Source organism: Ambystoma mexicanum, chromosome 1p, assembly GCF_040938575.1.
Source record: "Ambystoma mexicanum isolate Mex_15411 chromosome 1p, UKY_AmexF1_1, whole genome shotgun sequence".
NCBI classification, from domain to species: Eukaryota; Metazoa; Chordata; class Amphibia; order Caudata; family Ambystomatidae; genus Ambystoma; species Ambystoma mexicanum.
This window is the reverse complement of record NC_090921.1, coordinates 1,030,350,844-1,030,376,861: the sequence shown is the minus strand read 5'-3', so window position 1 is coordinate 1,030,376,861 and position 26,018 is coordinate 1,030,350,844. Positions and strand designations below refer to the sequence as shown.

General features: G+C 44.4%; 1 protein-coding gene across 1 annotated transcript in view; it reads left to right on the top strand.

Annotated features, from left to right (window-relative positions):
- LCAT (lecithin-cholesterol acyltransferase) overlaps positions 1–15,289 on the top strand; it is a 336,764-nt gene extending 321,475 nt beyond the window's left edge. The window contains exon 6 of the mRNA XM_069603934.1: positions 12,551–15,289. Within this exon, the coding sequence (XP_069460035.1) occupies positions 12,551–13,092 (542 nt within the window). The 3' untranslated portion in view covers positions 13,093–15,289. The remainder of the gene's footprint in view (positions 1–12,550) is intronic.
- The last annotated feature ends 10,729 nt before the right edge of the window (positions 15,290–26,018 follow it).

Below are 26,018 nucleotides of genomic sequence, written 5' to 3'. Positions count from 1 at the left end.
CACAAGGGAATGCTTAAGAGGAGAGGAGAAGGTTCCAGTGGCAAATGAGTGACTGCAGAAATAGTGTAAGCCTGGAGCAAGAGTGTTAATGTGCTCCTTGATGGTTCTGGATGAGCAGGGAAGAACCTTCTTTGACAAGACATTCATAGGTCGAACTTTTCTAGAAACATCGTCAGGGGTGAACAAGGGAAAGGAAGAAAAAGGAAGAGGACGAGGAGGAGTAGGAGGAGGTAGAAGAAGATACGGTGGACTGGATGTCCTGAGCTTTAGTAATGAAATGAGAAGCCAATGCTGTGCAGAGGGCCTGGGAGGGAACAGGAGATGTAGAGACTGCAGCAGGGTTGGCCAACTCCTTGCAGATTTTAAAGAGTTCGGCTGAATTGTTAGATGCCACAGAGATGCTGGCCTTCATGTGGGCTCTCTTCTTGGCGAGGACAGAGGGTCTGTATTGCCTTTGGAGCAGGCGGCAGGCCAGTTTGTCTGATGCCCTCCACTTCCTCTCAACTGCCTTGCACTTGCGTTTAAGGGTGACAAGGTCAGATTCATACCAAGAGTTGCAGTTAGATTTGGGCTTCAGGCGGATCCTCATGACAGGGACAAGGACATCAAGAGTGTTAGAGATAGAGAGATGTAGGTCAGATAGGGCTGTGTCAGGGTGTGAGTCATCCAAAGGTGCAGAAGTAGGAGAGAAAGTAGCAGCGAAAGCCTCAACTGACACACAGTTCATGGGTCAGATGACTGAGAAGGTAGGTGGCAGTGCTGGGGTCGGCTTGGCCTGAAGGGTGGAGAGAGAGAGGGGTCAGAGGAAAGGAGGAAGTGAGCAGTCCAGGAAAGAGGAGTGGTGAGAGGGTCAGAGAGTGGGAGGTCTGAGGAGATCAGAACATCCATTGTGTGCCCTGCAGAGTGAGTCAGGCCAGAGGGAAGAATAGAGAGGGAGACAGTCACAGAGGTTGCGGAAGAGTCCCGAAGAAGGGCAAGTAGCATCCAGGTGGATGTTCAGGTCTCACAGGAGAAGATGAGAGGTAGAGAGCAAGGAGGGAGGAGGAGAGGTCATCCCACTCAGAGAGGAAGAGGGAGACCTGGCCAGGCGGCCTGTAGATAGTGTCCACAGTGAGAGAGAGAGACCAGGAGAGATAGAGAACCTGCAGACCAGGCATTCAAAGGAGGAGTAGTCCTGCATAGGAATGAAAGAAGCAGGGATCCACTCTGGGAAGGCTGGTTCTGGGTACGGAGACAATCTTGCAGCAAACCGGAATGAGTGTGTCAAAGCTTGTGACAAAGCTGGCTGGGAACAAAGCCTGGGGAGCCGGCAGATTGTGGGGATTGCACGGGGGGGGACACGGTGAACAGAACAACAGAGAGGACAAATAGACAGAAAATCAGATGCAATGCATAGACAACAGCAACGTACAGCACACAATAAGGAACCTAGAAGAAGATTGCAGTTGTAGGTAATGGACAACAAGGCACAGAACACAACAAGGGACCAGGGGGGCAATAACAGAGCAAAGAGTCCAACAGGGTACCTAGATTGGAGGAAACAGGCAGTATAGTTAAGCACAAACTGAGCAAGGAGGAACAAAAAAAGTCAGTCACCAAGGGAACCTAGAGGTGAAGGAGGAACACAGAAGGAATGCAGGCAATGCAATGTGAGCCAACAGCTGAGGAGAAATGAAAACAACAAGAACAGTATAATCAGCAATGGAACCTAGAAGTAGGGAATGAAAACAGCAGGAATGTAGGCAATGCAATGTAATGTAGGCCAACAACCGTGAAGACAATGTAAGAACAGTCATAATCATACAACCATGTAACCACAATAATCCTGCAACACCACCACCATCAACATGTCAACAACCCTGCACCTGCATCATCAGCAACACTGACATGCACCGCCTTGTGCATAAAGAACAACTCTGTATACATCCAAGTGGAGACAACAACATTACTATCTTGCATAACCTTGTGCATACAACAACCAGGGGCATGCCTTGGTCAATAATATTGAGGAGGTGGAGGGGGGTGGTTGATCTGAGTTTAACCTAATGATCTATGCAGCGAAAGTTAGTCTCCAACTACAAAGTAGAGCGTGGTGAGTTGGTCACCAGTACTTTATTATGTACGTTTAATAGATAAAATATCTGTATATAACTGTGACTACTGTATCTTCTGAGCCTATATTTACAGGATACGTACAAGCCTTAATCACATCCTTTTATGTTTCCCACACAACATTCTCATGTGTCCTCTCAAAGCACAAACCCACCCATTTTATTCCCACATGACAAACATTGTAGTAGCATCATCTATTCGCTTAAACTATGGGGACAGAACCATGGCTCAAAATGGATGCAGCGATGAGTGCCATAAGAGTCACTTCAGACAGTGGAATGCACTATACAAATGGTATTTTTTGCAACACTGCAGTCCGTTTAAGCCATGGGTGATTGAGTCTCTGTGTAGTGCTTACCTAAAATAATCACTTTAAGGCAATAACAGTTTTATCAGATAAGGAAACTAAGGCACAGTGACGTAAAGTGATTTGGCCAGAATCACATACTTTGGTCAAGTGGAGAAGCTGAGATTGTAGGCCACCTTTCCTAGTTGTACAATTTGGAATCCAGGCGGCAGACTTTGGGGGTCATTATATGGGTATGGTGGCAAAGTAAAAAAGTGCCAGTAACAGAATTATGCCACTTTTACTCATAACCATATTGCAGGTTTGGAGGTAAAGTGGAGGAAATACCTTCATCACTTAACTGGAAATATTTTCACCACTTCAACTCCAACAACTGGAAGAAATACCGCAAGTGAAATGACCACCTGCTGTAATTCCTCCAATTGCCCGATGGAGAGCTGTGGGACGTGGAAGATGCGACTAACATCACCGTACCAACACTCAGGTAAATGTACTGTCAATATGGGTGGCAGTAACAGTAAAAATATCACCATGCTTGTATCAACCCACTATATTTCCTCCCGTGCCATCTTTAGTTTTACCTCAGCAAGCCGTGCTTTCTACAGAGTTGTCTCTCAAGCACTGCACAAGTGCTATGTGTTCAATAAAGCAGACTTGCAAAGCATCAAATCACATGGTAAATCAACAGAGCAATAAAAGGTTTGATTCCGTCTGAACTTGTAAATGGTCGCTACCGATAATGTGCATCTGCAAAATGGTTAGTGGTGTGTGTTCAGATACATACAACATCTTGTACTGTAAAATGCAAGACTGTCATGGCAACACAGCTCACTGGGTTGATGCCCTGTTGCAGAAGTGTGTGTGTGTGTGTTTGTGTGTGCGTGTGTGATCTCTAAGTCGCAGATACATATCTTGGTAAGAGAGACAAGGTGTTTTATGCTTCTGAGATCAATAAAATAATTATCATGTAAGTTAATCATAGGTCCTATTAGTGGTAAGAAGCGTAAATAAAAATTATGGGACTGTTCAAAATGGGCACAAATTCTGCTGCTATGCTCCTGCGAAAAGGTCTACCACAAAATGCCATCAACTAGATCCAATCCCCTTTACTAATGGGGAGACAAAGAAGGACAAAGTCCGATCTTCTGGGTTAAACTGCCAGAGGCATACCTAAACCAGACATGTTATGGGTGTTTTATGATGCGATTTCCCACTAGCACCAGGTTTTCTGCTTGTCTTTTTTTCTAAGCTTATGCTATTTTGCTCCCATACACAATAGAGAAGCTTAACTATCACCAATGCAAATGCCCATCTACAAATAGCAGCAGATATAAAGGGGGAGGCAGGCCAGGAGGCCAGAACTGGCGGAGAACCGAATGATTACCATTGGGACAACCTGATATGAATCATAACTCATCAACCAGTCTGGGCTCATTTCACACTCACGCCAAGCCCTGTACACAATAGACCTCAATGCAAACAACGTATTTTACCTGCCCTGGAGAAGGTTGAGAGACAAGTGGTCTACAGAGAGGGGGTGATCTGCATCCAAGAAAAGGTTTAATGATTGCTAATTAGTACCCAACGAGGGGGGTGTGACAGCCTCCCAGCCAATGGGGAGGCTCAGAATGCAGGCGTTACCAGATGGTAATCCCGCCAACCTCTCCCCTCGCCAGGAAATCAGGTAAGTAATTCCCTCCCCCCATCCACAGAATTCCTTCCCCACCCTCTCACCCCCAATTACCTTCTTTTCTGTCCTTTTCGGGAGTGGGCGCGCTGGGGACACTTCTGTCCCCAGCGCATCCACTCCCGATCTGCGACAGGCCATCATGGACACGTAGTCCCTTTTCTCCCTTCTATGGCGGGCATTTTTATTGTTTATTTATTTTCCTATTTTTTTTAATGGCTGCAATGGAAAGGGAAAAGGGACTATGTGTAGTCCCTTCTCCCTTTCCTTGGTGGCCATTTCGTATGTTTACTTTTTTCACTTATTTTCAATGGCCGCCATGTAAAGGGAAAATGTTCTTCGTTTTCCCTTCCCCGGCAGCCATTTTCTTTCCATTTTTTTTCTGTTCTGAAAAGCTGGAGCATTTTGGAACAGGAAAAAAAATGCTTTTAGTACACCGGTTTTATGGGCTGAGGTACTAATAGCAATAAGCCCCTCGCAGGGTGGGCATTACCACTTCAGGTAATGCCCTGGGGTCTGTAACTATGGGCCCTGGGCCATTACCTGAAGTGGTATTATTGCTTAAGTGGCTCCATGACATGTCTGACACCTCTGTCCAGCCTCAGCTGTTCAGTCAACAGCAGTTTGCATTCTCAGACTCTCACACCTGCCTAACCTCTGGGTTTAACCCAGAGACTCAGGGTTTTTATGCTCTTCTCCAGGTCTCTGGGGAAAAGCATGGAGTCTCCGGGTTTCTGGCTATTCACGACACCACTTTGCAAACTAGCCATAAATGAGCAATACATATTCTTCCTGCATTAGGCATAGAGCTGCCTAAGCGTGAACACCATGCACAAATGCACGTTTCTGCAATCTGGCTCATGGTGCTGAACGTTACATGATTGTCCCTGAAAATGCAGTGGTCTCGCTGTAATTTTATATAAACACGGGCGAGCAACGAAAAGTGGGCATACAGTTACATTAATAATAATGTACCTATTTTTTATACAGCGCTACAAACCTGCACGTATCTATGCACTGCAATAACAGTTGTTATTATAACCCAACACGTGGTACTCAATTTATCGACCTCGGAAGAATGAAAGGCTGAGGTGGCACTGCAGGGATTCAACCCTGCGTCAGCAGGCTACACACAGATGTCAGAGCGTGTGATCAACTCCCTGTGCTATCTGACCGCCCCTTTTTAAAGGGAAAGCAAGGCATTGTAAAGTCTGGTGAAGAAGAAAACAAAAGTTGACTAATTTACCAGGTTTTCCTGTTTCTATTGCAATTGTTAGCTTGGAGAAAACTGCCCGTTTTTTTAGCACTTATTTATGTTTCTTTGTAGTCGTGTTTTTTTTTAAATATATGGGCGTGGCCGCTGGGCGCAGCTTGGGTGTCGTAATTCTCCGGGTTTTTGTTTCTCTAATGTAGGCAGCTATGCAGACTCCTAGTTGCTTTCCCGCCACTACTTGCTTACTCTATATTCCGGTTTGGAGGAGAGAGATATATTTCCCTAACTACAACCTGTCCCTGCCATGTTTGATTCTTTGCATAGCTGCACCTGTACTATTTACATTTTCCAATATGGAACTTACCACAGAAAGCACTTTGAAGTCCTCAGAAGCTACCCACAGAACCTATCTCTACCTGATCCGGCATTGCGAGCTGCCCCCTGCTCTTGCCGCGAACGCCGCTCCAACACGCTTCCTGGAGAAGGCGGGGCAACATCGGCACATGACCCTATCACGTGACTCGGGCCGGCCTTCAAAGGACAGAGGCTACTACCCTTGCGGCGTTAAGCCCGTCAGGAGTAAAGCCCGGTGACTGTAAAGCGACTGTTAGGCACTGGTGGCTTCATCCTACGTACTCTTGCCGAGCCGCCACAAATAATGACTTTATCGGCAGACGGCCCACAGACCCGAAAAAAATCCTTACAGCAACGGCGCTCTACAAATCCTTGGTCCATGATGAAAGCTGCAGTCGGCCCTAAGGTAAGCAAAGCTACTGGGCGTGCGCTTATGGCTACAAATGAGTTATTACCAACAGAAACTAGCAGCTCTCCAAAGCCCCTAGTCTTGTTGTCTCTTGAAGAGCAATGCGCGCAAACCGATGCCTTAATTCCACCTGTACTGCTCACAGTTCCATCTAATGCCTTAGCAACACAGTCAGACAATCCCGATTCATCGAGACTCCCCACTATCAATTTGGAATGCAATCCAGCTTCTAATGATGAAATCTCACTTGTGGATGAAACAGACATATCAGCAAACAGAGCGGGTAAGGTGGATTCACTGAACTCAGTTGGCGTTCTAGGCGACATTCCGGTGCCTCGGTCCGATGTTAAGACATCTGATACACTACGAACGACGCAACCAGCTATAATGGCACCTACGCCCTTTCATAACAACAACTTCATGAATGCTGTTGGTCTTTCTACAGACAAAGGTCTCTTGTCACATTTAGTGACCGACGAAGAACTGTTAAAAATCCCGAATCTTGAGACGGGAAACCTTGCGATGAACGATTTACTTCCCAAACAAGCTCTGAACAATAAACCACCATCTACGCCATCTGTGGGGTTGACTTGTCTCCCCACAGTCAATGACATTCTGTTACAGGAGGGAAGCGCCTGTCATTTTCCGGTTCAGTCGCGCGGCCTCAAGAGCGCCTTGGTCAGCACCGAAAATACACTGATGGCCCCTGCTAATATTCCACGTTCTTTGGCCACAATCAATCCAATTTATTCCCAAATTGATCCTCCCATTCTAAAAACAGCAGGTCGTACTGCTCTAGGAGCAGCCTTTGAATGCACCGAACTTGATAACGATAGCGCTTTGGCATGTCAAGCTCCAGACGTTGGTCGCTCTTCCATTTCGAGTGCAAATGATCAGCTCAGCAATGTTCAGCCATTTAGCACCCCTAAGCCACCGGCACCAGAACTCAATCCACTCCCCATTCAATGCGATCGGCGTGCAATTGCTCGCACTAGTCGCCTACAAAGAGTCGCCAAGCTTAAGGCAAAACGTACTTCCATCATACCTCCTATATGTGAAAATTCAACGCTGGATGCAAGTACTCCACACCCAAGGCCACCTCAGTTTGGCGAAGAAGTCCATCCGACTATTTCTGCAAAAATATTTTCCACCTTTAACTCACGATGGATTCATTACGCTGATAAATCCAGCTAGCAAGAACCCAAAGGGTCGACCTTTTGCAGGCTTGTTAACACTTTTGAAAATCCAGAACTGGTGGTCGCTCGGTGTCTCCACGAACCCTAATCCATTCGTGCAAAGCACTTTGATCAAACTTTCATTAAGAGCCACAGTTTCCAATCTTCTAATAATAAATGGATACTGGAATCCCGCCATGATATCATCAACATCTTTCATTCAGTCAGTATTGAATGAAATAGATCACACCTTTTTAGAATACAACAATGTTTCTGTACTCATCTGTGGTGACCTCAACTGCAGTTGGTTTAAATATGATCCACTTACTAAGTTAAACATTCGGCTTCCTGATCTTGAAGTAGCTCAGCGAGGCCAAACTTGGTCAAAGGATCTTCTGGAACGCAACTGCCAGATGCTAAATGGAACAATAAAGGGCGATTCTCCTGCAAATCCGACGTGGCATTTCATGGCTCGAACAAATACCCTTGACTATCTTTGGGCCTCGGCGGATCTCTTCCACAAAGTCTCTTCCCTTAAAGTGCAGCCGATGTCATCTAGCGATCATAACCTGCTGCGGCTTGTTTGGCATGAAGAGCTCTGCAAAACGCCAGACAAATACTCCTTTCAATTACAAACAAATGCAGCAGGCAATCGATTAGTAATCAATGGATCTGCTATTGTTAATCTAAGCCACAGCGTAAACAAATTCGAGACAGTAGAATATACACATCTGCTGATGGACCACACTCAAATAATTTCCAATTCAAGAACGTTCGGATCACTGCCGAAACATCTATATAGTTCTGAAATTGCATTGGCAAAAAAACTATTAAGGAAAGATCTCAAAAATTAAAAGAGAGCCGTGCGACCTACGTTGTAAGGCAATGAAGATCAAGAACCGACGACAAGATTATCGAAATTGGCTGAGATCACACTCAACCATCATCGATCAAGGTCGAGCAGAAACGATGTTAAAACTCCTCGTACAGAAAAATACCTGTGAAATCTGGGCCATCCTGAATAAGGGCCGCTCCAAATCATCCCCAGAAATATCTAATGAAATCACCAGTGACAAATGGTGCGAATACTTCACCTTATTGTACGAAAAACCTGAGTCTGAAGATCCCTCGCAGCCTGACGTGACACTTTCTACTTGGGACATCCTACCTTCTTGCAAAGAGATTGAACATGCAATCTCTAAGCTGAAAAATTCAAGAGCTGCTGGTCCGGACCAAATATCAAATTTCATGCTCAAAAAACACAGTGTACACTAGGCGAAATTCATCCACGAGTTGTTCTGTCAGATTACAAACAGCAGGAAACTGCCTTCCTCCTAGTGCAGGGCAATTGTAGTTCCGATATATAAGAAGGGATGTCAAGCCGATCCTACTAACTATCGCCCAATCGCCCTCCTAGATACTATTGGGAAAGTTTTCGGCTCTTTTTTGCGCCAACAGCTGGTGAATTGGGCAATCTCAACAGGAAAACTTGACTGTCGCCAAACAGGGTTCACGAAAAAAACGTGGGGACTGACGTGAATCTGACAATATTATCATTCTTAAAGTTGTCAGCGATGGAGGCGAAAAAAAGAATCTTCCTGGCGTTTGTCGATCTTCGACAAGCCTTTGACACCATAAATAGAACCAAACTATGGGCAAAACTACGTTTGTGGCATTGTCCAGAGCATTTGCTAGAGCCCATCATCGCCCTGCACTCCAACACGTCCATTCAAATCAGAGTCAATTCACAAGGCGATCTCACAGATCCAATAAGAACATTTAAAGGCGTCAAACAAGGCTGCCCCCTCGCAGCAGACCTTTTTAAACTCGTTATAGCTGATTTACTAGAGTGGCTAAAGTCTGTCCATTGTTTTCCACCCAAGCTAAATGGAACCTTCATTAATCACCTGGTTTATGCTGACGACATAGTGTTGGTTGATCAAACTCAAATTGGCCTTCAACATCTTCTTTTTCGCCTGCATGAGTTTCTAACCTTTAACGAGCTCTATTTAAATGCAGAGAAAACAAAAATCATGTGCATAGGTCAAGGTAGGTCAAAAAAAGACAGGTCTTTCCAATGGCACATAGAAAAAAAAGTGCTAAATGTTGTCAAGTCTATCCGCTACCTTGGAGTAATGGTCAATGACTCGGTTTGCAAAGCTGCATGGACCAGTGATCTGATGGACAAAATAAAGATCCTGAGTCTCCAAGCTGCCAAAATAAACATTGACTACGGGAAATTTTCTGTCACTCCCGTAGTAATGTTCTATCTTCAAAAAGTAATTCCAACTATCACTTTTGGCGGCGAAGCAGCCTTGAATATCAATCACAACCTATGGTGCCAATTGGAGGGAAAGTTTTGGAGACGTGTCCTGAGCCTTCCGAATTATATCTCTATGTCAGCTTTGAGATATGAGCTAGCTTTGAACTCCATGTATATGACAATTGTCTGGAAATCTCTATCTACCTTGCGCAAAATACTACTTGGCTCTACCATCCCGGCATATAACATCTTCAAGCCGGGGCAAGAATCCACCGACAATGTCCTTATTCACACATGGAAGCTCAAACTAAATTCTATTATGGCTGATGCAGGCATATCGGAGGAAGAGCTAGTCAAGCGCCCACAACACGCCAAGAAGAAGCTAGCAAAATGGGATTGGATTACAACCTACAATACCCGCCTAGCCCTTAAATCAACCTTGCCCACTTCCAGAAGTCAAGTCAAACTGAACTGTCAACCAAAATATCTCACGAACTGTCCGTCTCGCCACCACAGGGCACAATTTCTAAGGCTGCGACTGAACGCTCTAAATACTAATGAGATTCTCTGGAGGCAAAAGAATAAAGAAACAGCAAATAATTACTGCCGCTTTTGCAAAACCACAGAAGTTGAATCTCTAAAGCACCTAGCTATATTGTGCCCAATGCTGACAGATCTCCGTGAGGTGCATCTAAACGAATTCAAAACACAATCCCAGGAGCCTGACGATTGGTGGGACCACGCCACAGCAGGTCACAACATCAAGCTCTCCTGCAACCTCATCAACTTCTTTGATGAAGCCCTAAAGTCAGTACCCAACTGAAGGCCGCTAGTATCTGAAAGATCTGCCTTCTTGGTGGTTGCCCTTTCCGGTAACTGTGTTACCCCATAGTATAACATCTATTGTTAAATTTGACTAAGACTACCCAAGGAGGAGATGGAAAAAAGATGAAAAGATGGAGAAAAAAAAGAAAATGTATCTAAATTTTCTTTCTTTTGGAAATGTAACAAAAACATGATATGAAATATCAAGTTGAAGTTTTACAATAAAAAAAAAAAAAAATTCCAATATAAGGCGAGAACTATAGGTACCAAAATGCAAAGAAAACACGAAATCTGGACTGGATGGACTGCCTCCATGTGATAATGAACAGCGTGAGTTGACTGTAGTGTTCGCGGAGATACGTCATGGTGTTTGTAGGACTTTCACTGATCTATTTGGATTTGTGAGGCACTATACACAACAATCGCCCCTGAGCGCCTAGAGATCTGATGCAAGGATCTAACTGTCCTCCAAGTCGGGCGCGAGTGATGCGAGTGGTGCAGCCTCGGCGTCATTTATCTGCATTCTGGTGCTCCGTCCTCTAAATGACAGAATGGAGGAACAGGAGAGAGGGCTGGGCGTCCTATTCACATGTGACACTGAGACCACTTTAGTGGACAGCGTAGTCTGCTGTGGGTTGGTAAAATGATCAGTTATGGTTAGGGTGACCAGATTTTTTATTTTTTATACCCGGGCAGGCCATAGACATCGACGTAGGACTACCGTAAATACAACGGCAGTCCTACTGCTATGTCTCTGGCCTTTTGCGGGAGGGTGAGGGGGTGTGCTCACAGACCCACTCCTCTCATTGGAGGAGAGCGCTGAGGAGGGGACAGAGGAGGAAATGGGTGGTGAATTTGCGCAAGAAGAGTTGCTCCGGGACCCGATTTCGGGATTTCAAAATCGGGACCCGGCCCTTTTTGTTTACAAATGAACACATCAACTACTGTGAGCTCGGTGGGGACTTCGTTTTGAAATGCATATGGCTGACCACAGTTCAAAAACCCAATGTAAGCATTTTCACTGAAGAATCAGAATTATGCATATGAAAGGGTCACCAAAGATGACGTTGCCTGCATGAGTCATTGACCTTTAACTGCCTTCTATTGGGTCGTACTTGGCAGATGAAATAGCTGTAAATCACAGCTCCGAGCATTTAAACTGCACTTGATAGCCGGGCAGGAAGCCCGTTCCTGACCGCTCTGGTCCCAAAGCACCACTTCAGACCCGAAGATGTTGAACACTCTGTAAAACCCTGTGAAGCTACACCTTGACAACAAGAGCAACTCTGCTCCTGCATAGACTTTAACACTACAGGCAGCTATGCATCGCCCTGTGCATGCAATAGCATGCACCATTGTATGCATGCAGCATCTGCAGGCCACCATGCAACAAAGTTTAGTTTAGTTTAGTTTATTTAATATACATACAGCTAACAAGCTTTGTATATACAACAGATAAGACAATTAAACGATACAAATGTGAGCAATTAAAACAATGCATACATATACGCATACACAATCCAATTTAAAAAGTTTACATCATCCAAAATTTCACTTATTACTATTATTATGATAAACATTTTAAGATCTCAAGAATTCTGAAAGAAAATGTCGCTATAAAATAAATAAGGTTAATATCATCGCCTTTCATAAAATGATTCCATATATCCGCTGTGGTACAAATATCGATCTGGTTATCATAGGGTTTCATATACTTGGTTCTCAGCACCTGCAAGCTTTCACAGCACATCATTAAATGATGAAGAGACTCTATAACTGCACAGCCGCACAATCTACATTGTCTAATACTTCGACCATGCAACAAAGCTAGATCCCAACGGACGTTTCCAGAACACACACATTCACGTCACGCATTCACATTCCACCCACTCACAATGTCTGACATACACACCCCTTTCCAGGGTACAGGCATGCTAAAAAAGATCTACTTATATTTCCTAAAAAGTGGGTGGTCCTTCCCATTGCAACCCCCAGGTTCCTTCTCAATGATGCCCTTTGCTTTCCTGTGGTTGTGTCTCAAGCCTTTTCAAATACATGACATGATTTGTACAAAAAAACAGGCCCACGAAAAGGTACATTTGAACTGAAAGAGGGGTTGCTTAAAATGTTAAACCAGATGCAGCTTATTGCAAACTCTTATCAGCAAGTGTCTCCCCGGCTTTGACCCATGTCTTTGTCTTTCAGGAGATAACCAAGGCATCCCCATGGTCTCGAACATCAAGATTCGCGAGGAGCAGCGCATGACCACCACCAACCCCTGGATGATCCCAGGCAACATCGCCTGGCCGGATTCCCATGTCTTTGTGTCAACACCTTCCTACAACTACACCTACAATGATTACCAGCGTTTTTTCCAGGATATCGACTTTGAAGATGGCTTTTACATGTGGGAGGACACCAAGGGCCTCCTGGAAGGGCTTCCGCCGCCTGGCGTGGAGGTCTTTTGCATTTACGGAACTGGAATCCCAACACCAGAGACCTACACCTTTGGATCTGACTTCCCAACGGGAGAGCCTACAAATATCACATATGACGATGGGGATGACACAGTGCACACTCGCAGCATGGGAATGTGCAAGCTCTGGCAGGACCAGCAACAGGAGAAGGTCCACGTGATCGAGCTGGACCAGGTTGAGCATCTGAACATTGTCTTCAACAACCGATCCTTGAGTATCATCAACGAGATCCTGCAGGGAGAATACGGCTGTGGCGATGCTGTGGATTAGGAAGAGAGGGTTGGTGTGGTAGGGCCCAAACGAAAAGTCTCTGCTGACTAAGACTGTTGGGGTGAAGATCCTGCCCTCTCACGTGACTAGAAGAACCTCTGTGTAACCTTGGCTATGTCAACAAAATATAAATGCTACTTTTGTTTACAAATGTAAACCAAATGATTCCTTTCTTTCGCCAGTGTTGTCAAGCACCGGTCCCCCACCAATCACCCTATCAATTGAAGTAGTGCCTTTATTTCCAGCAGGAGGAGCGCGGCCTGGAGGTTCGGGGGCTCCGTGGGTGTTGTCTCATGTTGTGTCTTTTATGTCCTGCAAATTACAGCTGCCACCTGTTTTTGTGTAGTAATCTTGGTAGATGCTTGGTGTTGCCAAGGTGCAGGACACCCATTCAGCCACTGGCAAACTGGCCACATAGGAACTGATCTGCCAGGAGGTGCATCTACTGGGTCACCCTGTCCTCCCTTTAAATAAGGTATTACAATGTTGTGTCCAGGTTTCCGTGTACGCAAAGAGTTTTACAGATATTCAGATGTCTTCCGGAGGGTATGCCACTGTGGGAAATTGCGAGGACATTCAGATGTCTTCCGGAGGCTATGCCACTGTGGGAAATTGCGAGGACATTCAGAGGTCTTCCGGAGGGTAAGCCATTGTGGGAAATTGCGAGGACATTCAGAGGTCTTCCGGAGGGTAAGCCATTGTGGGAAATTGTGAAGACATTCAGATGTCTTCCGCAGGGTCATGCCACTGTGGGAAATTGCGAGTCGGCACACTTTGGTAGTAATGTCCCCAGGCACCCTGCAATAGGGTTGCCGTTTGTATTGGAGGCACACGCTACCTATCTTATGCTCAGTGGATCAGCACAGATCCAGTCCTCATGCAGGCAGGAGAGTCTTGCACTAGTTAAGCTTTGGTATGTTTAAATGTGTGCATTTTTTTCAATGAACTTATATGTTGCGATTCAACTGGACATTACAATACTGCACAAGAAAACGCAATACGACTGCATTGGCTCTGTGTGCTTCTTTACCAGGCTGGCCAATGCACCAAAGTAAACCATCAGAAATGACTAATCCCCATTTAACAAAACCACAAAGCTCAAATCGGGGGTAGCTAAAATAATGCAAATGTTTCAAATAATACCAAAACAAATTTGAAATGGAAAGGGAGAGCCTACCCTTCCTGTTGTTTCCTTTGCTACCTTTGCTACCCTCCAAACCTTCTGTTGCCCCAACCCAGTGTCCTTTGTTCCTCTTTGCCCCATCTTCCCCCGTGCACACACTGTGCCCTTCACTCCTAGCCTCACCCATCCATCTCTCGCTGTAACTTTGCTCACCTTTTTCTCAATTGTACACTATGGGCCTCATTATGACCCAGGCGTTAAGGGGTTAACGGCGGCGTAAAAGGTTGCGGCGCCATTAACCCCTTAACGCGTTACTATGAGGTCCCTTTGTGGGTCCCGACCTTAACGGCTGGTCACAATTTGCGGTACCGTAATTACCGCCTTCCCCATTCCCATTACTCATCTCACGCTAAATTCCTTTGCCTTTGTGTGGCTTTCTGCTATATTTGTTGATCCACATTCAGGATTTAATGCATCTTGTGCAATATGACATTCAATTACCATTGCATTTTTTCACTCAATATCTTTAATTTGTATAAATTGTCAAAAAACCCTGTATTTCATGTTCTGATTTCATTAATCTTATAGGCTATTCAATTGTAATTATAAACTCATCCAATTTTATACAGATTCATGTTGGGGTTTGCTGGGGTTTGCTAAAAAGCTAGAAGGTTAATTGTGATGAAACATTGGTTATGAAAAGTTGTGTCAATCACATAATCTTGTTGCACTATGTTCTACGAAAAGTGCAGTGAAAGAGGCAAAGAAGCACGCAAAAGAGGAGCACAGGGAGTTGGGCAGAGCTTTCCGAACAGATGGACATTAAAAAAAAGAACAATCGCTGGTTGAAGGAAGTTTCAAATGACAACATGCCCCAATTCAGTATTAAACAAGATTCCAGTGTGTAAACATATTGGTATCTTAATTTCAGTTCAGAATTTATTTTAGTAGACGTTGAAAAAAGACATTGTACTTTTTAGCATTGGTACAGATGGGTAACCAAGAAATTGTTAAATAGTTATGCTAAATGTATTGAACATTTTAATTAATAAACACTAATCTTTGTTTAATATATTTTCCCGAACGTCTGCATGCTTGTAAATAATTTGAAGTAATCAAAAATGTAGAATGGTTCACCCCTGAGTTAGTGAAGAACGTGTCAGGTTTATTTTTTGTAAGATTTCTTTAAATCCCTAAAATGAGTGCGATATGTCTAGCATTGGTTTCAATATTCTTAACAAGTTCTGACATGTTAAAACTGCTTAGAATACAGCCTATAAGGCTGGCTTTGGTGCATAGCTGAGCTTTAGGGCAGTTTCATTCACATTACATTGAATGTCCAGAATATTCTCTTAGATTTCACAAGGAAAATCCTCCCTCCTGTATAGTCACGTGTTACTCCTCATTCTGGGGAAATTAAGTTTCTGAAGGCATTTCAGACATTTCTTTTGATCCTCCATAAATGATATTAAAGACATGTTTTCTTTCTAGCATGTATTTAAGGGTTGTAAGTAGGTTTTAAAAAACATATAACAATATATTCCTGCATTATTTTAAACAAGAAGTACATAATTTAATTGATATATTGAACTTTGTAATGCAATTCAGGTCCTGTAAGAGTGTGTGGGAGATGCTAAGTGAGAAAACGAAGGTAACTGGGGGCTTACCTTGTTAAACACTGGTAAATATTTAAAGAATATTTTATACTATTAGAAAAGATTTCTACTCTTTAAAATATTAAGTCTGGTTTGGTGTTGGTAAGAGGAGGAGGCGGGACTCGATAATAAGAGCTTGTAACTGGGATCTCCCCGATTTTTACAATTTTACAAGTTGAAAGGTTTTAGTGTGGGGGTTTGGAGTGGGAAATATTAGTTTGTAATTAACATTTTCTTTCACCAAAATAATTACTGCAAACTGAAATTATTGCTAATGCTAGTTAAAAAATGAAAATAATGTTAATTTAATGCAAATAATGCAGACAAAACTGAATAGCATCATAATAACCAAGAATTAAGACTATGAAAGATAACAGCACAATTATGACATGAAACGGTTATCAAATTCGGGGCACTGTACTCAAAGCCGGCCAGTGCCCTGTCACAGTTTCAGACACAAGAGCAGTGAGCATGCATGATCCAAATGGATTGAATGGAAGAATGCTCATGAGAGAGAGAAGTTGGCAGCAGTCCATATCCCTTGAGCGCCAGTGAGGCACTCAACGCTAGAGACACATCTTAGCATGCCACACCTGCTACATCTGTGTGATCATTATGTGTCGCAACATAGGCATGGACTACTTACTGCAGGTACAGTGTTCCACCAAGAATGGACACCTTCCAGAGTACCCAAGGATGACAATTGCCTGATTTGCTAACACCATGCTGGTCTCAGAGCCAGCAACTAGGATTAGACGTAACACCAATCGGTCGGTGAGGGGCAAGCGCAGATCCTGATCTGCTGAGCATCAGACACTCATTTGAACACAGTAGAGCTCCTTCTCAATGCCCCCTGAGTGTAAATGTAGGAGCTCTTAAAGTAGGGTGACCAGACGTCCCGGTTTTGCCATAACTGTCCTGGTTGTTGGGTTCTCTGTCCCCCTTTCTCAAGATTATTTTTCCATTAGAAACTGCAGTGGTCCCAGTTTTTGGTAGTCGGTCTTTATGTCTGACATGCATTAATGCACAATCAGATAGTGTTCGTTTGTGATAAATGAATTATACTATGTGTTTATTTGAACAGTAGCAGTTAAACCCCCTTCTCCTCCAACCTTTACTGAAGTGTAGTGCCTTGACAGCCACTTTTAAGAGTTAGTCCTACTTTTATGTCAGTTGCCCTGTCCCGGGTTTTTACTTTTTAAATCTGATCACCCTACCTTTAAGCCTCCTTTCACTCTCTGGGGGGATTTTCATTGTTTTTGAAGGCAGAGGGTGGAGTTATGTTTTGCCTCTCGTTTGCCCTCAAACTTCAAAATCAACTTGGTTTAAAAGTAATTTCCTTCCTGATTCACCCAGACCAATGTGGCTTTATGCCACAGCGCTCCACAAGGATGAATATCCGTAGATTGCACCTAGTGCTTGAAAGAGCGCCTACTCTGCAACGATCACTGGCGCTATTGGCTATCGATTTTGAGAAGGCCTTTGACTCAGTACACTGGGAGGCACTATGGGCAATAATGAGAAAGATGGGCTTTGGGGAAAATTTCATACAATGGGTCCAACTCCTGTATAACACCCCATTAGCGGAAGTGAGAGTGAATGGCTGGTCCTCACTCAGCTTCCATCTGAGAAGGGGCACGAGGCAAGGATGCCTGCTATCAGCGATGTTGTTCGGCCTGATTGTAGAACCCCTGGATGCAATTCTGAGGAACACAATGAGGTGGTCAGGTTTCCGTTGGGGTCCAACATGGGAGGATAGAATCTCTCTATACGCTGATGACCTGCTGGTCTACCTGGGCAACCCAGTGGTCTCCTGTCCCATAGTCACACAAATCCTGATACAATACGGAAGATTTAGTGGCTTGCGAGTAAACTGGACCAAATCAATATTATTCCCGGTTAGAGGAATAGACTGTATACCTCCTGAGGGCTCCCCTTACACAGTTGAAACGGAACAATTCCGATATCTGGGCGCCCTAATTAAATATAGACTGGAGGACTATGTGGCCGACAACTTATACCCAATTACGAAGTGCTTCACACAAGATGTCAAGCATTGGATTACACTGCCACTGACCCTACTAGGTAGAGCAGTGATGCTACGATCACTGGCCAATAGCGCCAGTGATCGTAGCATTTTAAAGCTAGCGGGGTAGGGCTAGCTTTAAAATGCTAGCCCTACCCCGCTTCTTGTATATCCTACAAAATGCTCCTCTGCACATCCCCACAACCAAATTTCGTTAAGTGGACAAGACATTACGGAAACTACTATGGGGGGGAAACGCCCAAGGATACCACTGACCACACTCCAAAGATCTGTATGGGAGGGAGGGATCGGGCTTCCAGAAATGCAAATATAGTACTGGGCGAGCCAGATGGCGGCTGTAAATGACATACTACACGGGGACCCAGAATTGCTGCACATACGTGCAGAAAAAGCAGAGAGGCATGACGAGCCTCCAATTATAAGCCTATATAAGGTGATGAGCCGCCCCCCCTCCCGCACTAATACTGCCCACACGACCCAAATCTGCAGCGAAACACACAGACACATAGGGTGGGGACGCAAAATCACCCCGATACAACCCCTCTGGGAAAACGCTCTCCTCCCAGAACTCCACAAACTACCCAAATGGCCTAACAGAGAAGCAGCTGGGATACAAATGATCCAACAAGTGATAAAAGACGGTAGAATCATACCATTCACGGAACTATCAGCCACATATGGTCTTCCACCCACTGAAGACTACCGCCACCCACAGCTGTTCCATACACTCATCAAACATCTCATTGACCTCCCAGATTGTACACCGATAGAGAGAAATATTGTGTTAGACAGTGTGAATGTTAAGACTACGTCAACAATGTACAGCGTAATCTCTTCCTTTGCGACAAAATAATTGTGCAACTTGAAAGCAAAATGGGAGCGAGATGTGAGTTCGTTGCTGCCTGAGGAATGAACCTTGACCCTAATGTACCCCAGAGAAACGGCAATATCGGCTAGAATACGGCTAATCCAACTGAAAATCTTACACAGAGTATACTACCCACGAATAACGATATACAAGTGGGACAAGACCACAGATGCCAATTGTTTACGCTGCAAACAAGAAGAGGGCACGTTCTTTCACATCTTATGGCAATGCCACGCATTCAACACTTCTGGCAAAAATGCTGTAACAGGCTGTCACGAGTAATAGGTCGAACGATCCCAAATGAACCAAAACTCCTGTTGTTAGGGATTGAAGAGGAGGGTGAAATGACCCGCTTTGAAAAACTCTTGATCTCAACAACCACAGGGCTGGCTAAAAAAAACATCGCACAATTATGGGGTGCAGAGACCATCCCCCGGTACGCCCAGTGGGCGACAGACGTAGATGCTTGCATAGCGATGGAACAGCATGTCTATACAGCCAGAGACTGCCCCGGGAAAGCTGGTAAAATATGGCAAAAATGGGAACAAACCATGTGATGACCAAGGGTTAATTGTGCGATCCGGACACGCAACGACCACGCAACACCTATACAATGTGAAGATACCCCAAACATTGCCCTGTACCGCTGTTGTAACGTACCTATTTATGGAGACTGGTCCTAACGACATTGATGTATGAATGGTCATTTTGTTTGAAAGTTATGAGTTGTTGTCTCGCAAAAAACAATAAAAAGTGATATTAAATAAAATTTAAAAAAATCTACTTGGTTTCACGCCAGCATGAGTTTTCCTGCTGGCGTGAAACCAATGATTTACCCTGGAAATCGCCTGCTTTTTTCAGCTGCAAAAAGCAGGCGGTTTCAGTAGGAAATCAGAGTAAACACTGCCTGCCAGGCGTACATGGCAGGCAGCGTTTAAGAGGCTTCTGCCACCTCTTTACACTGCTCATTTGGGACCTGTTTGATATGATATGATATGGCATTTATAACGCGCCTATACAAAAGTGTTTCACGTAAGTGCAAACGTAAACTGGACCCAGCGGCCAATTAACATTTTTCTTTAAAATGAGCTCTAATGCAGTGCAACTTACACCCAGAGCATAGGCGAGTGAGGAAAAAAAGCCACCTCCTGGGAACATCGGCATGACGTGCACTGGCACAGCAGGGAAACTGGCCCCTGCATGCTGCCCTGTTAGCCATGGTGAAGAGCGGCGGCAAGGCACATCTGAATCCACGGGCTGCCAGACCAGGTTAGAAGTGAAGAATGACCGGGAGGTGGAGGAAGCTGGGGAACTGGTCACTGGATCAGGGCGAACGTGCTGCTAAGAGTATGTGAGGGCCTGAGGGCAGGGCTCGAAGGTGCCCTAAAGCCACACCCCGGTCTTATGTGCCCTTTCCCTTACATCAATGTTGTTGTTTCGCAGGCATGTGACCGTAGGGTTGCCAACCTTTTGAGATTATTTTGCGGGACACTTGCCCACAAGGCGATGATGATGTCACAGCGTCATTCACGTTTGGCCCGCCCCATTTGTAATTTAAACAATTTGTTGATGGCTCTTAACACCTGGCCTTATTGCAATGTAAATGGTTTGTCCTTCGGAGGTGGTGGTCACGTATTTTAACTGGAAACATGACCATCACGACCTCAGGAACAAAGCTTTAGCATTGGAATGAAGACTGGTGTCAGAGCATTAGCAGCAAGACAAAAGGAGCCGTGGCCGCAGAACCACCCAGAGAAAGAAAGCAGCAGGCGGCAGCTGCGTCGTGTGTAGACGGCCACTTCAGTTAGCAGAGTGGCTGTGCTGGACGCAGGTTGTCCCGACTTGCTGTCTCCCGAGAGTCACACTCCAGTGAACAAAGCAAGTCGAGACAACTGACATTCTGCACAGCCACCATGCAAACTGCGGGACAGAGTCCCCAAATACGGGATGATCCTGTGAAATACGGGACAGTTGGCCACCCTATGTTACCATTATAAACATCACAATTAGGAGGAATTTGCCTCCTGCTTTTCTACCTTTTGTTCCCACAAATGGTTCTACGTGATTTCGCCGACCTATTTTTGGTCGTGGTACTTTTCATCGCCGGATTTTACATCGCCAGAAACCCTATTTTTGGGTTTTTTTTATTTTGGGGTGTGTTTCCCCCCAGTCCTCCCCTTACTATTATAATAATACCCCAACCCCAACAAAACAACCCCCAAAATAAAAAAATTAAAAAACAGGGTTTATGGCGATGTAAAGTCCGGCGATGAAAAGTACCATGACCAAAAATAGGTCGGCGAAATGCGTGTATAGGTTCTACGTGATTTCACCGAAGTATTTTTCAACGTGGGACTTTTCATCGCCATGTTTTCATCGACCAAAACTCTTATGTTTTTATTTTTTTTTTATTTCTGGGGGTTCCCCCCCCAGACCACCCTCTTAATTAAATAATCATACCCCAACCCCAACAAAACACCCACCAAAAAATATTTTTTTAAAAACCAGTTTTGGTCGATGAAAATGTTGGCGATGAAAAGTCCCACGTTGAAAAATACTTCGACGAAATGCATGTATACGGAGTCAAATGTTAATACAAACCATCTCCTCTGACTAAAGCCAAAAAACGGATACCAGATTTATTCATGAAAACAGCCAAAGCACAATGAACAACAAGCAATACAGAAAGAGTGCAGTGAATGGGGAGGAGTCAAACCCGGGGACTTCTCACTGTGACCGAAACATTGGAGGTGTCTGTCTGTCCTTGAGGAGAGTGAAAGAACAATGAAGGAAATGTTAGAAGATTTCTGGGCTGAGGCCACAAACAGGACCCACATAGGGACAGCAAAGCCGACCTACCCCTACTACCTATCTTGATGAACTCATTGCTTTGTCATTATCAATAAACCATCGAAAACTTGAATGCAGAGATGTCAGCAATTAAGGGCAGGACTACAAGCCCAGAATTGGGCCGTAAGCACCAATAATCTAGGCACCTACACATAAACCTAACACCAATGACTGGGAAAGAAGGTATTAAGTCCAAAGACAACTTCAATAGCTGCAACACATGCTTCTCTGAGGCAGACCGATAGCCAAAGTGGGGGTAGGAGAAAGAAGAACAAATCTACAGAGAAGTCCAGCTTTATAACACAACATAACATAGTGCCTGGTTCACAACGAGAACATACCAAAATAGAGAATGCAAAAATGTCTAGCCTGAAAAAACTGAAAATACCGAAATACGAGACCCTTTTTTAACCACAAATATATGTGGGGGTGGATTAAGTAAATATACAAGGTGTAGGGTTTATGGGAGGGCTGCAGGGGTCTACCAATGTACATATATGTGGTGAAATGCTGGTCTGAGTGACAGCGAGTAGAGTGCTCACTTTGATATCTGTGGAGAGCCTACTGACTCAGGTTCAAATACAGGCAGGGCCAAACTCAGCCTTTCGTCTTTTCGAGGTTGATAAATGAGCACCACACACTGTGGGAAATAATAAGCAGCGTTCAGATACGTGAGGGTTCATATTGCCATATAAATGCTCAATTATTATTATTATTATTAATAAGGGGTAACAAAATCACAATTTTCGACCTTGACATTTTATGTTTGCAGTATTCCCATAGATCCATCTACAACACTGCAAAAGTGCCACGTAGTAGCCCAAACTAAAAAGGTAATACAGAGCGGGTGGAACATGGTCATCACAAATGTTGGGAGACCATCAGTGAGAGAACCACTCAATGCCTTAAAAAACAAGGTTTTGCCCTGGGCACAGGACAAAGAAGGCAAGGGTCAAGTCAGAAAAAAAATAAGTGGCAGGACTCATTGACATACCAATTGAATGTGGTGTCACCAGAAATTAGAATATCAAGGTGCCCTCTGAAAGAAGTGGGAGAACTCCGTCCCCCTGCATGTACCCTCGAATTGAACCCTGAAAGTAGGTTCAGGTCTGGCAAAATCAAACGACAAACAAATGCAAAGCTTCCAGGTGAAAGAATGGTGCACGGATAAAGGCTGCATCTCAATTGCGACAAAGGAAATCCTGCTGAGATTCTACATGACAGGGAGGAGACAGGAACGGCATGCAGGACACCACCGCCAGGAAGGCAGTGCTGGGACAGGGCCCGCAAAGGACTGAGTGGAATCAGAAAGAAATCTTCATACTTACGGATCAATTATGGAACGGCTGCCCAGCCCTGTCAACACATATATATTGGGTATACCCTGCACTCGTATTAGATCGTTGATCAATTGGGTTATAGTTTTCCAATATTATAGTAAATTCAAAAGAATGTAATTTAAATTGTATTTCAGGTGCAGAGGAGAATACGACAACCTTGGCATATGGGTTGTAAATAAGAGACACTTAACAAAGAAGTTCCCAAATTTGGGGAACTGGCGTCCCCTGCACACTTTCTATGGCTCAGAATAAGCCAAACTTTCTGAGACAAAGCTTACCCTACTTCTGGGTAGCTTGTGTACTTAGTCAAAGTGAAATGTTGTTCTAAATAACGTTATCTCAGTCAATAAGTACACAAGCTGCCCAGAAGTAGGGTAAGCTTTGTCTCAGAAAGTTTGGCTTAGTCATAGAAAGTGTGCAGGGGACGCAAATTCCCTGAATTTGGGAACTTCTTTGTTAAGCAGCCCTCTCAACACGTCAGAACATAGGCCCATGGACAAAACCGTGTAGCCGAATTAAGAATCCGCTGTATCTTGATCCCCACCCCAATTATGCAATAATCCCCACTTATAAACGTCGTGTTACATTTGAGGGATATGTGCTACATGACATTAAACATAACTATTACCCCAACAGGGTTACACTTAAATCGAACAATGGAACTGGGTGTTTCTTATAACTCCCAAATCTCCACCACCCTCTCGCCCCACTCCACCTATCTCTGCTTTTTGGACTGATTTATCTTTTTTCGAAATTAATGTATTTTAACGCACAACTTTTCAGCCTACGCCTTTTGTGTTTCGACTTGCAGAATTAAAAGCTACGCACAGTTCTGTCCTCTATGTACAATGGCCTCAGCCTGCGGGCTGTCATGGGCTAAAATGCTGCCTTAGGATCGCCTGAAAGAGATCCAGCTCCATGGGTCATCCAGGTTGTATAACACACAACAGAGTACAAGTACCAAACCCCATTTACCAACCCCTTCTTGGGATCACAATATAATATCTGATAGAATAGGGGGGTTCAGGTTTTTGTATTTAAAATGTAATCAAGGACAATCCAAAGTTTGAGCACAAACATGCACAGTATACACTTACATAAACTCAATTTCAATATTTATGGTATAGAAAAATATATTTTTTGTAGTCACTTGAATTTATGAATTGTACTTTTCGGGTGGGTCCTATATGACCAGATTTTGATATAAATTATACTTAGCATTGTAAACGTGTGGTTGCTGATATTGTCTGATCAGTGTCATATTATAAATAACGATATATGTAATAACTGAGTGGTGCTGGAATCTGGGGGAGAAAGGGTTAAAGGGAGTAAAGGCAAAATCTGGATAAAGAAAGTCTGAGACCCTGGGAACAAAGTGCGAGTCTGGAACCGCACCCATATGAAAAACTGAAACAAACCAGAATATTGCGAGTCTGGGACACGCACCCAAAGACAAATGGTCCATGCTGGGACAACCACTAGGCATGAGAGTTGACTAAGCAGCTCTGAATATTACGAGTCTGGGACTCGCACCCAAAAAGATACAGTCCATGAGAGGACGAAGGCTTGGCAGAAGAGTGTAGAGGAGCAGCTGCATACATCTGCAGGGGACCCTGCTCCCCCTTCTTTCCATATGTTGGAGACATGAGACACCAGTCATTGTGTCAATACCGCAGCGTGTGTTTGAAAGAAGATACCCATTGAGACAACCCTACCAAATGTATCACCAAAGTGATGACAACCTAAGGGAGGAACTCCCTGAAGGGATAGGAGAAAGTGCAAAGAAAAGAAGCTAGTGATGTCACAAAAAGTATGCACGGCACCCCGAGATACTGACTGAAGAGGATGTATAGATCCCAAAGAAACTAATGACGAAGTTCAGAATCAAGTGAACTTTTGAATGCAAAAAAGAAGATTACACATGCACAAAGTGCTGCAGAAAATCAACAGTTCAATAAATGTACAGATGCTGAGATGCAAGGTAGACCAAGGGCCTCATTACGAGTCGGGTGGTAACCGAGCCGGAAAAAACGGCAGGTTACCGCCAGACCCGTATTACCATTCCGCCTCTGTGATTCCCGGAATCACTGGGGCATTACGACCCCGGTGACTCTGGGAATTCCGGAGGTGAAATTCTATAAGTCCCCATTCCCATGGAGTATGATAGGACTCCATGGGACTGGGGACCATGGAAACACCGGTTCTGTCTTTGACAGAGCCGGTGTTTCCATGTCTGTCTGCAGGCGGGTGGTGTTAAACCCGCCAGATCAGACCTGGTGGGAGTGACACCTCCCGCCTGCAGGACTCTGAATGAGCCGGTCCGGAAAGAACAGTGGCGGCGATTTTACCGCCACCATTCTTTCCGGACCGGTAGGGTCGTAATGAGGCCCCAAGTCATCTTAGAATCTGGCTATATGCAGTGAATAGACAGCAGGTGAAGCCACCATTATATAGAAGCTGGACATCAGTATCATGAATTTAGTATGCCAGGGCCCGTGATATGCGGGACGGGGAAACTGTGCTGCAGCAAGAATAAGCAGAATCGCAATATGAATGAGGCTGTCCGCCTGGAGTCAAGGTCAGCTATCTATTATGGAAATGAGCGAACATGCGCAGGATGAATCATCCCTTGTTAAGGTGCAAAGAAAGAACACCAAGAGTGCCAAGATTAATTAATTTAGAGCATTTAAAACCTGCAAAATGGACCAAATCCTAGTCTCCTGTCACATGAGCCAAGGATGAAAATAGAGTTCGAACTTGGAGTCCAAGGACACGATAGTGAGTGCTCGCACTCTTGTGTATTCTAAAAGACCAGCATACTTTGCAAGGCCAAGTTCAAAGACAATCTTCATGGCAGAAGGCATGGGCAATGAGAGATACTGGGCTAATTGGGTGGTGGAGTAGCGTCATGCCCCATCTCTTTGCACCTACGTCTGGGCTTATGTGCTGCTAAGTGAATCGAATGTTCCAGACCTGGCACAAGCATGCCAACCAATTGTATTAGTCCATATAATGAAGGACCTTATAGTTTGAATACCAATGA